The 12,573-nt window shown below is 36.3% G+C and overlaps 1 protein-coding gene across 2 annotated transcripts in view; it reads left to right on the top strand.

The window, feature by feature from the left end:
* The window catches only part of OTOGL (otogelin like), a 132,447-nt gene that overhangs the window by 88,497 nt on the left and 31,377 nt on the right, over window positions 1-12,573 (top strand). For both annotated transcript variants that reach the window (XM_041738638.1, XM_041738637.1), the window contains 9 exons: window positions 2,300-2,379; window positions 2,688-2,755; window positions 4,472-4,478; window positions 5,297-5,364; window positions 8,312-8,489; window positions 8,761-8,903; window positions 9,134-9,157; window positions 9,250-9,342; window positions 11,568-11,757. In XM_041738638.1, coding sequence (XP_041594572.1) covers window positions 2,300-2,379; window positions 2,688-2,755; window positions 4,472-4,478; window positions 5,297-5,364; window positions 8,312-8,489; window positions 8,761-8,903; window positions 9,134-9,157; window positions 9,250-9,342; window positions 11,568-11,757 — 851 coding nt within the window. The remainder of the gene's footprint in view (window positions 1-2,299; window positions 2,380-2,687; window positions 2,756-4,471; window positions 4,479-5,296; window positions 5,365-8,311; window positions 8,490-8,760; window positions 8,904-9,133; window positions 9,158-9,249; window positions 9,343-11,567; window positions 11,758-12,573) is intronic.

Here is a 12,573-nt window from a genome sequence, read left to right as displayed (position 1 = left end):
AGCCTGGCCCAAGCGAGGACATGAGGGATACTTTGGAGAGGCATGGAGCCGGTTCATTACTTCTTGTGGTATAACCAGGCTCCTGGGCCCTGCAACCCAGATTCTCAAAGCTTCCCTCATTTGGTCTGTAGCTATTCCCAAGCTTCTGGCACGGTATGGAATGGTTTGGAAACAGAGAAGAGATTCAGGATGAAACTTTGCCTCTGCCAAGCTGTGTCTCATCTCCACCTCTTTCAACCTCTCCCCCTGCCCTGCACCAGGGGACCTAATTACTGCTCCTCCTTGCACGTGCAGTCCTGCAGGGAGACTCTCGTACCTCTGCACCCCTCCTCCAGGTCCCCAGCAGAGCCACCATCCTCATTCTGGATGGCTGCAGTCTCTGGCACAGAGCAAGGGTTTAAAAACAAAAATATCTAGCGAAAATGAGAACTTCTATGAGAAAAGATGCCCACCAGCATACCGTAAGGCCCATGTGTAAATCTGGTAGTTCCTGTTAGGTAATGTTATGAAGAGATGGTATACGCCTGAGGCATTTATTTATGAGTCAGAAGTTGAACAGAGTATCAGTTGCATGGCAAAATAAAGAAAAATCTAATCTTCTTAGCAAGGCATGTTAAATGAATAAGTTACTAATGTTTGCAAAATATTTTAAGAAGGTGGCTGCGGTTTTGATTTGCATAAAACAACTACAAGGTAATTGAGTTGCACCAATTACCGCATCACAAAAGTAACATTTATTTTGTTTAATGATAACAACTGGCCGTAGTCTCTTCAGCAATATATTAACTTGAATTTTTCTTTTTTTGGTTGACAAAGTTTAGAGTAGAAGAGGGATATCATATACCAGTTAAAGTTTTATTATTCAAGTTCGCTTTGTAAAATAAACGATTGGTCACATAAGCTAAGCTGTTTGTTTAAAAAAAATCATCTGTGAGGGAGGTATCCAAGAGATGGCTAAATGTGTCTCGTTAAAAGAGAAATTAGCCTTTTTTTTTTTTTAAAGCACTAGTTCATGGGTTTCCTTCCATGAACTAGTGCCCTCTGGTGGCAATATTTACTCTTAGTGTCAAGTTCATTTTCATCTTGAGTTGGAAAGAGGCCTTGAGTATTTTTAATTCAAATTCTTTACAGAAGTGGCAATTGGAAATGTCTAAAATTATTAAAAATATTATTACTAAATGCTAGTGTATTTGAAAGGCAGATAAGCAAGGCTTTTTATAGAAAAATATTTTCATTAATTCTCTCTAGTATGTATGAATCTAATAATTAGTTATACACAAAAGATTGCATTTATTTCCTTTGAATCAGAATAAATTGGACTCTGAGCTTCAACTGGACAAGAAAGAAAATGTAACCTCACTTGTTATATTGTCTTCATTCCCTTTGATAAGACGTCCAAGCCATAGCTTCTTTATTTTATTTTTTATTATTTTATTTTATTTTTAAAAGATTTTACTCATTTATTCATGAGAGGCAGACTCCCTGCAGGGAGCCCGATGTGGGCCTCGATCCCAGATCCCAGGATTACACCCTGAGCCCAAGGCAGGTGTTCAACCACTGAGCCACCCAGGCGTCCGTACCATAGCTTCTTGAAATTTGGGACCCTTGCCATGCTTCTGCGCCATGCATGAGAAGTGAAGATCCTTAGGAGAACCAGACATCCTGGACCTTGAAATCCAGTCTCCAAAGGTTTATATACAACCACATCCTCCCAGGACTGTGCCATACATTGGGGCTCTTAAGAAGGGCAGCTTCTGCTCCTCCCTTTCCCTGTCATCAAAGAACAGCAAAAATGTTCCACCTCCATCCTTCCCACCTAGAGATTCCCAGTATCTTTCCAATGAGTTTAGGGTTTACTCATGGCCAGGGAGAGGCACTCAAGTCTTGTTCAGCCAGTGTCCTTAAGGATATTTAAAAAGCATCTCTATCTGCTGAGATTTGGGGGAGTGTAGGAGGGGAAAGTACCACAAATGTAGATTACAATCACAATAAATGAATCTCCTGCATTTCCAGTGATTTATAGAGCGTGGCTTTAGTATGTTCCAAACATAAGCGTATGTTTTGATAATTCTGTGTTCAAATTCTTCATTAATCATGAGCGATATCCCTTCACCATCCCCTAGGGATTGGAATTTCATAAAATGAAGTATGATGGGATGGTAGCAAATGGAGCACTCCTTAGTGCTTGACAAAGAGAATAGAAGACTTTCAGGAAGAATATGTCTTAGTTGCATATATTAAATGCAGTAGTTTTTATATTTTAAACTTTTTTCACTTTGATTTTTTTTTCCATGTAAAGGGTTGAAGGATGCTTGCCCTACTGCCCTAAAAATATGATCCTTGATGAGGTCACCCTCAAATGTGTTTATCCAGCAGACTGTAAGTGGGAAACTTACCTAATTTATTCTGAAAAATGATACACTTGACTATTTTTTTTCTCTGCTGATAGCAAGTGGTTGTAAGCAGAAGTTTTAGACAACAAACTTTTATAAGATTCTTCTTTAATATCCCTTCCACGGTTTTTTGTTTCTCCTTACCTTCTAAAACATATTCATCTTCCATCTAACATCCCTCTTGTACTCTCTCTTCCAAAACATTTTTCTTGAAGCTAAAGATCCCTATAGGAAGTATGTATGGGTCTCATTTTAAACATAACTGATTAAGGAAGAGTCTGTGTTTTTTTGTAGGCATACCTCTGATTCCCACAGAACCAGCATTAATGCCACCAGGTAAGCCATCTCTACCCATGTTTATAGCTATTGTTGCCTTTTGAGACCTAAAATTAGCATTATGTAATTGAAGTCTTGGCACATTTATAACAGCTCCTGGCATCGGTACTATCCTATTGACTAGAAAACCCAGCAGTCACCCCATTTCATTGCGTAGCTGCTCACTGGCTCAGCGTACCAGGTTTTCTGAATGGCTCCTCCATTTGGTTCACCTCTTCTTCCATTTTGGTGGTATGAATGACAAGGACTCCCCACTCCCCTCACATTTTAAACCTAGAATTTGGGTTTCACTAAATGTTGCTTAAATTTTCACAGTGAGTGAGTTCACTCTAAAGAGATGTTAATGCAAATGAAGTCATCCTTTGGGCACTTCCATTCCCATTGCTGTGTCCTGTCCCAGCCTCTGGAGTAGCTATTCTGGCTCAGACCTCACTCTCTCCCTCTCTATGAAATTTGGCTTAGGAAAAGATTTGGTAAATCTACTCACACAGTAAGGTTTGACAAACAATGTATTATTTTTCCTGAAATTATACTTTAGAAAAGTTCAGATACTTATTCTTTTTTTTTTTTTTTGGTTATATTATTATGGTTTAATTGTATTTCTGATTAAATTATCTGCTAAGAAAGGCAAGTAGGTGTTGTGACCTTACATAGGAGTTACGGATTTCATATTTGATGCTAAGAGCTTTTTAAATAAAAATGTTCTGAACCAACTATCTAAATAAACAAGTTTTAAAATCGAAGTGCAGGTGGCCTACAGACACCTCCCTACAGCTATCACTATTACCGCTATTCTTATCAGCTTCTATTTATCAAGTGCTTAGTCTATGCCAGGAATCGGACTAACCAGTTGCGGTACATTTAATCCTTGTAAGTCATTAGAAGTTTCCATGACTCTGTGCTTATTGTGGACCAGAACTTCGTTTCCTCTTCTGTGACTTAAAAGTTTATGATGATAAAAATAAAAACATTTAAGTCTGTATTAAGTTTCATATTTTCTAGAAGATGCAACATCAGTATATCATGAACACTACTCCTAGGACCAAGAAATGGAATTTTTGTTCTTCTTTATTCTGTAAGTTAGAACCTACAAAATAAGTGTAACATTGAGGTTACTTAGAGAATTTATTTAACTGAAAAGTCAATTTTCTCTTACCTTATTGGATAACAAAAAAGCTTCTAAAGACTGGATATTTGCCTTCCAAAAGATGTCCACCTCTTAATCCCAAAATTTGTGAGTATGACCTTACATGCAAAGGGACTTTGCAGATGTGAATAAGTTAAGGATCTTGAGGTAGGGAAATTATCCTGTATTACCCAAATGTGTCCAATATAATAACAAGGGACTTAATAAGACAGTGACAAGAGGGTGAGAGCCAGAGAAGGGGACAAGATGACAGAATCAGAAGAGGAGAAGGGAGAGAAACGTGAAGATGTTATGCTATAACTCTGAAGATGGAGAAAGGGACCGTAACCAAAATCCTCAGGCAATTCCGAGTTGGACAAAGGAAGGAAACCGATTCTTCCTTGGATCCTCTAGAAGGATGCAACCCTGCAGATACCTCAAATTTTAGGACTTTTACTTCTAGGGCCACAAAATAATTAATTGGTGATGTGTTAAGCCACTAAATTTGTAATAATTTGTTACAGCAGTAACAAGATATTAATTTTTATTTTTAAATCATTTTTAAAATATTTTATTTATTTATTTGAGAGAGAGAGAGAGAGAGTGCACAGATGAGGTATGGGGCAGGAGGGTAGCCAGAAACAGACTCCCTGCTGAGCAGGGAGCCCGATGTGGGGCTCGATCCCAGGACCCCAGAATCATGACCTGAGCTGAGGCAGACTCTAAACTGACTGAGCCCCCAAGGCACCCCTGAATATAGTCACTTCTAGGCAATATCAATAATGGATACTAATTATAGCTAGACAAAATTTCAACCATTCATTTGGGTGGTTCTGTGGTCCTTCAAGACTTTGAGCATTTTGGAGATAAGTTTAGTCCTAACAAAAAAGCTTCTAAAGGTATCTTGCAAATTTTTTACCAATCACATCTTCCCTTCCCATGGATCACTCCTTTACCGCACCCACCAGCTGGTGGTCCACACGTGGTTCACAGCACCATTCATCCTGCTTGCAAGGAACATGTTCTAAGGATTCACTAAGGGAAATGAGTCAACTTCACTACTTATTTTTAAAAGGGAACAATATTTGTAACTCCTGAGCATCTTTAGTAATACTGATATTTTTACCTGTTCAAACAATTGTGTTGAAACTCTCAAGATAGTGAAGATGTTTATAGAAGGTGGTGAAAACTCAGAGCTCTGGAATAAGAATTCCCAAGTTTGAATTTTGCCCCGATACTTACTAGCTTACCTGTCTAGACCTAAGTTTCCTTATCTGTAAAATGATAAGAGTATTGTCATCTACTTTACAGAGTTCTTGCGAGGAATAAATGAAATAATCTGTATAAAAATCCTTAGCACAGTTTCTACTACACGAAATTCCCTACATGATGGGTACCATTCCACTAATGGAAAGGATATCTTCATTTCAAACAGGTCCAGAAACGATTACTCCATCAGACTTCACTGTATCTGACATGCTAACGCCAACGCCGGGTTTGGAATGTGAGGTATGGCTGGATAATATATTCCAGCTACTTGCATTTCCTTATAGCATCTGTTCAAGTCTCTGTATCACTATCCAAATGCTATTAAACTGCTTTTGCTATGCTCTCTAGTCCATCTTTGCCAAAAGATAATAAAAAATATGCATCACATTTTAGCAGGGGTTTTTTTTGTGCCCCCTCTGAGGCACAAATACATTTATATTTTCTTAACTAGTTTAGATATGTCCTTCTAATTAAGATTCTGGTCAAATTAAGGAAAACAAAATTCAAATGGGGTCATAAGTGTGGTCTTTTAATAAAAAGTCAACTGACGTAGGCTTTTCTGTAAGGCAGGCATTCAAAAATATTTATTAAGCAGCTATTATATGCCAGGCACTATGCCAGATAACAAAGATACATTGGCAAGCAGAAAAAGATAAGCTCATTGGACCCCAGAGCTTGTAATTGTCTTGGCTCTCACTTCAAACGTGCCTCTTGTTAGATAAACCAACTGTTCATTCCACCAATATTTATTTAGCGCCATTTTTGGCCAAGTACTATCCAAGTACCATAGATAAAACAATATAAAAGCAAGCAAAACTTCATGACTTTATAGAATTTATATTCTGTTGGAGGCTCAAAGATAGCCACTAAGCAAAATAAGTTGCTAAGTTATAGAAAATCTTAGAAGGTGCTGCTAGGGGAAAAAAAAATAAATCTATTTTCAATGACATGCTCAGAAAATCCTCACTGATAAGGTAACTTTATAGTAAAAGATCTGAAGAAGTTCAGAAACAGCCACACAGAGAACCAGGGCAGTGGAATAGCTGTGGGAACCAGGAAATAGGGTTTCAGGCCGAAGGATCCACAAGTGGAAAGGCTCAGAGGTAAAAATGTACCTGACATATTAAAATAATAATAAGGAAACCAGTAAGTAAGTAAGCAACAAGATTTAAAAAATGAGATTATTTAAAGCCTTGTAGATGATTGTAAAGACTGTGGCTTTGATTTTAAAAGACTGGAAAACATCAGGTATTTTTGAGCAGAGAAATTACATGATCTGATTTGTTTTAGGATCATTTTAGCTGCTGTGTTGAGCGTAGGGTGTAAAGAGACAACAGAACCAGTGAGGAGGCTATCATGGGAATTAGGCAGAGATGATGGTGGCGCTGACCAGGAGATAGCAGTGGGGATGGTGACAAACGTCTGGGCTCAGGGTTTATTTTGAATTTAGAGGTCACAGAATTTGCTGAAAGATTAGATGTGTGGTGTGAGTGAAACAGAGGCATCAAGAATTCTAAGATCTTTGCCCTGAGCAATTAAAGAATAAAGCTGGCATTAATCAGGATGGGGAGATTGTGGGAAGTGAATGGGGTGAGTGTTATCAAGAATTCAATTTTGCCTTGTAAAGACTGAGATTGCTCTTAGACATCAAAAAGCTGCAAATGTACGGATCTTATAGACAGAGATCAGAGATCAAGCTGAATTAATTTTGGGGGATTCTCAGTGATGGGATGAAACCACAAAGGGAGTGAGTGTAGATAGAGGAGAGAGGAAGGAAGAAAGACATGATGGGAAACAAGCAAAGGATAGTGAGTAAGAGGAAACGGAGGAGATTGTAGGTGGTCTGGGAGCCAGGGAAAGTAGTAAAGAAGATGGAGTAATAAGCTGTCCTAAATCTGTTAGTGGGTCAAGTAAGGTGAGGTCTGAAAAATCATCATTGGATTTAGCAACGAAGAGTTCATTGGTGACCTTGTTTAAAAAGTTTCAGTAGAGGAGAAGGTATAGCTTCTTTTAGGCAGTTTGAGATGTTTGTAGAGGCTTTAGTTTTTTCTGACTGCTTTTGTTTTCCTGGTTAAATGGAAAGTAGGGTCAATCCTGGGAGCTGATACAATTGCACACAGAAAATTTTGGAAAATCAGACTTGACTATTTGCCTCCTTTTGGCTCTTAAATTTAGAATTACTCACTTAATAGTCTCACTGTTTAGCAAGGGATTAAACTCTTTTACCCTTTTTTTGATCATATATAATGTTGGGATGGTAGAAACTGACTCACAAAATTTAGGGAGAAGCAAATGAAATAAGCTACTGTTAGTGCACGGCATATGATCGATGCTAAATAGGTGTTAAATTTTCTTCCTCATCCCCTGAAATGCAGTATAGAATAGTGGTCAAAATCACAGATTCCAGAATAACAATCCCCGAACTTAGATTGTGATTCTACTACCTATGAAATATGGAATCTTGGGCAAGTTACTTTGACTTTCATCCTCCTGCTTTCCTCAACTTTAAAACAGGAAAAAACAATGATACTTGGCTCAGAGGACTGTTGTTTTGGGAATGAAATGTGTTCATTAGAATACTATCTCAAACACAGTGACATAAATGTCTGATCATTGCTATAATTATTACCATAATTTAAATACAATAAAATTATAAGTTTTGAAAAATCTACCACTGATTTTTTCTTATTTATCTATAAGTCTGAAGTATATCTAAAAATTAATTTATAATGATTTTATCCAGGTGCTATAAGACTAATCTCACATATGAATTTTTAATGACATGTTTGTAGTGTTTAGTAGTGATTTTTTAAAACTGACACTAACAGAGTTGTAATGATATACTAGCTTTTCAGGACATATGAGGGCTTAGATCTGTTCTTTATAACGTCTGTTTGCAAAACACTAAATCAAGACAATTTAGGACAAGACATCAATTGACTCTGATGTCTGAGTATATGGGCAATTCTGATATCAAATCAATACTAAGGTAAAACTTGAGTTCAAACTGAGTACTTTAGAGAGGATACATCAACAAAAATTCTTGTGGAATTCTAATTATCTTTCAGAAGCTTTCATATTTAGGAAACATACACCATGGACAACGTGAATGGGGAATTAAAAAGTTAATTGAAAATATTTGTTGAAAATAGAAAAAAAGAAAACTAATTTGCTTTTTTATTAACAGCCTCAACAATTTGATCCTGTTTACAACTGTAGCCAGTATATATGCCTTAATATGGAATGGCACTTGTTCAACTGGTCTCTTAATTGCCCAAAGGACGTGGAAATGCCTGACTGTGGTTTCCGGGGAAGACCCGTTCAGGTGAACAGGGATATCTGCTGCCCTGAGTGGGAATGTCCTTGTAAGTCTGCATTTCTTACATGGCAGTCAATTTTCAGCCAGGAGGAGATTGTTGCTTTTTTTGAGCTGATCACCTCACTCATCATGCCAAAATTATTGCTAAACTTTCTTCATTTAATTTCTGATTTTTAGTTCCCAATATGTAACTTTTACAGTTGCTTCTTGTCAAACATAATAACATGAGTTAAAAAAAATTTAAGGATCAAACATTACTACAAATACAAATAATTGGTTGATAGACCAAATCCACTGTCTACCATTTTTTTTTTTAGGTCGCTGTTCCATGTTGTCAGAACTGAGCATTATTACATTTGATGGAAATAATGCAGCATTGTATAGTATGGCTTCTTATATCTTAGTAAGAATTCCTGGGGAAATTATCATTGCTCATATTGAAAAATGTTCCATGAATCAGGTAGGTTATCATTCATTTTTGTGTCATTTCTTTATAAATCTATAGCTGACGTACACTGCAACATTAGATATTCTCAGAGCAAGAAGGGACTCAAGAACTCCCTGAGATTTATCTTCTAGTACTTAAGACAAAAAATGTTTCATGTGAATATATTTAAAGGCATGTAAAATTAATTCAAATAATGTTTGTTAAAAAAGTCAAGTGATATATTTTTATACATTTTTTTTCAGAATGGAAATTCCCCTAAAAAGCTAGTGAGTATTTGCAAAATGTTTCATAAATTTTTTCTCTTTATTGCTAAAGTTATGTTTAACTCCATAAAGTTTTAATATTTTTTTCAATTAAGACATCCTCTGGAAGAATGTATGGACTTTGTTTTAAGAAGTTAAATTTGACAACATCTATACATAAAATACTTGTTAATCGGGCAGCAAGAAAGGTAAGAGCACAAAGTTAAAAGATATCCTCACATTAGAGAAAATTAAGAAATTATGTTAAATATAATTATTTCCAAAAATGAGGAAAATTAAACATATTGGAGTTTCATTGCTATTGTGTTCAATCATTCTTTTCAGGGACAGTCAACAAATATGTTTCTTCATATTACATTTCTCCTTCTGTAATGTCCCAACTGTTGCAAATATTTTTCCCCCTTGTGAGGTTAACTGTAACAGCATGTCAAATACATGAAAGCCCTCTCGGATAATGTGAGTGCCCGATTTCTTAGTGTCGAGTTAACAGTGTTTTAAATTAGACAAAGTGGAAATGATATAAAAAAGGAGGAATCACAAGGTTGAAAAAAGTAGTTAGCTAAGAATATCAGAATGCAGACCACCATGAGAAAAATAGTTTCGAAGTACTGATAATGTTAATTTTTTTAATGAATATGTGATAGCTAAAATAGGAAAAAATGAAGAAATATTTAACTATTGAAATAAACTGAAGAAGGAGGAGGTGTTATAAAAAAAAGATTGGAAAAAGCCATTTGGTTTTTTTTTTTTTTTTTTTAAACTAATAGTAGCCATGATACTTAATGGTCAATCATTTATTTTTTTAATGATAGTCATACAGAGAGAAAGAGAGAGAGGCAGAGACACAGGCAGAGGGAGAAGCAGGCTCCATGCACCGGGAGCCTGACGTGGGATTCGATCCCGGGTCTCCAGGATCGCGCCCTGGGCCAAAGGCAGGCGCCAATCCGCTGCGCCACCCAGGGATCCCAGCCATTTGGTTTTATAGGAAAAACCTTTACTCCAAGGGGTACTTATTTACTAGAGACAAGTGAGTGATAAAGCTGGATACTTCACTTATATGGTTCTCTCAGAGATGTAAGAAAATAAGGTGTAAAGATTTTGCTAAAATGACTGAGATGTTACGTGCTTTCTAGAAATAATTCTGCCTTTTTTTAGCACAGGCCAAACATTCTAGAGTGGAAACAATATTAAAATGGGCCTAAAATATAATAAGGTGTTAGAAAGCTTAATTTTAAGTAAAGAAAAATATATAAATGGGGAAATTGTTTAGATAATAGCATTTGTATATACCTTTGATTTAATCCAGATATATTAACAGGAGGAAGTGGATGGGAAATAAATTTAAACTCAAATCTAATCAGTGCTATTAGTGAGCATTTGGGCCAAAGGGCTTAGCTTTAGCTTCAACTGAATTCATCTCTGGTCAGGTATTGAGTTAAAAGCTGATTATTTAAAAATTATTTAATGAGAGTTTACATGATAAAGCAACAAGGTCCTGCTCTCTAGTAACTTGTAGCTGTATGTGAGGTGCTTCAACGTAATTGCTGATTAGAAAGCGGTAGGGGGTATAGTGATAGAGTATGACTCATATATCACAGAAACAGGTCCCTTAATGCAGTTTATAGGAAGGTCGAATAGGTATTTTAGGAGGAGGTGACACCCAAGAGAAATCTTAAAGGAAGCGGAAATCAACTAGGGCAGGAGTAAGGATGTTTTAGCCTGTAGGCAGCAGAATGAGGAAGATATAAAGTGGAAAAATTGGATGGTTGGTGAGACATGACCCAAAAAGTTACTGCTGGTTCCATGTCTTTGTTATTACTTGAAACGGTTTTTCTAAATATAATCCTTGGATTGCCTACATTTGTATTACCAATAATACATGCTAAAAATACAGAATCTAGAGACCCATCCAAACAGGAAATTGAGTCGCTGGGAAACTTCCTCTGTGCCAAGCTTGGTAGATGACAGTTAGGAGTATTATAGGTGAACACTGATTTAGAAGATCAAGGAAAGGATCCAGGTTAAAGAGAACATCCTGAAAAATAACTTTATTATCCTACGTTTGTATTAGTAGATAATGGTGTAATTAACATAAATTGACAGAAACATCAGAAAAGCATAGGTAACACAGAAGAAAGCTTTGAAGAAACTTTAAAACTTTAAGTTTTGAAGAAAATAAGGGGTAACAAGGTTAGAACAAATACTGAATGTAGCAAGACACAACAAAGGAATAATAAAGGAGCTTGGATTGTGAGAAGCGGTGTCAGGCAGCAGAGAAATAATTTTTTAGAAACTTAGGAAGTAGTTTGTATTCAATGAGAAGTAATGGAATCATATGAATTCTACTTTTAATGAGTATATATTTAAACATACACATTTTTCTAACAGTTGTCAATTCATCGTGTTATTTTAGGTAGAAGTGGATTCTATTGTTGTGCCTCTGCCCTTTTCAAGTCAAGAACTGTCCGTAGAAGATTCTGGTACCATGTATGTGATTACGACTCCAGCTGGACTAATCGTGAAGTGGGCTCACCTTACAGGGATCATAGACATTCATTTTGGCCATGGATTTAACTTGTCATCTTACACAGAAGGACTCTGTGGTGAGCATTGCTCTTCAAATCTGAATTTCTTCCAATTTTTTTTCCTGTTCACATTACACCATTTTGCCCCACTTTTCATATTTGAGGTGTGACATTAATTTTCAGTTCCCCATGTGAGTACTACAGAAAGCGGCGACTTTCAATAAATGGGCTAAGAAGGAAGAAATAATAGTTCAAGTCACATATTTTTTGGGAAATACATGTTTACTACTACTACTGCGATACTACTTATATTCTTGCTAGCTCATCTTTATTAATCGTTAGTAAAGTGCTAAGCCTTATTTGACATACTTGAATTTATTCAATTCTAACAGTAGCCCTCATAAATTGGTATTAATTTGTAAGTGAGAAATAGGAGTTCCAGAAAGATTAAAGGCTTGAATAAGTTTGTTTCTTCCTTATTATGTTAAAATTTGAAATACGGGAAAACTTAGTTGCTTAAGCCACCTTGAAAGTTACATACAGGGAACACATCATTCTCAATATTTTCCCCAGTTTTGCTATAAAGTGTAATGCCTAGATGTGTCTTTACAACTAGCTTAATATCACATCATATCACATAGACACATAGTTATAAGCCAAAGGAGACAAATTAGAGACACCTCTAGGTACACAACAAAATAAAAAAACTATAATGCTGGCTTTGATGTCTGATGGAGGCTATTCTCTTTGTAGCTCTGTGCTCTTAAGGTGAACATCAGTTTCCTCATCTTTCAAATAAAAATAGCCACATTCTACTATCTTCGAGATTGTTGTTAGGGTTGTATATGAAAGTTAATGTCAAACCCTTAATGCATTGCTTACTACACACCATCA

The sequence above is a fragment of the Vulpes lagopus genome, chromosome 23 (assembly GCF_018345385.1).
Source record: "Vulpes lagopus strain Blue_001 chromosome 23, ASM1834538v1, whole genome shotgun sequence".
Lineage (NCBI taxonomy): Eukaryota > Metazoa > Chordata > Mammalia > Carnivora > Canidae > Vulpes > Vulpes lagopus.
The sequence above is the reverse complement of the archived record's forward strand: the minus strand, read 5'-3'. Positions and strand labels throughout refer to the sequence as shown.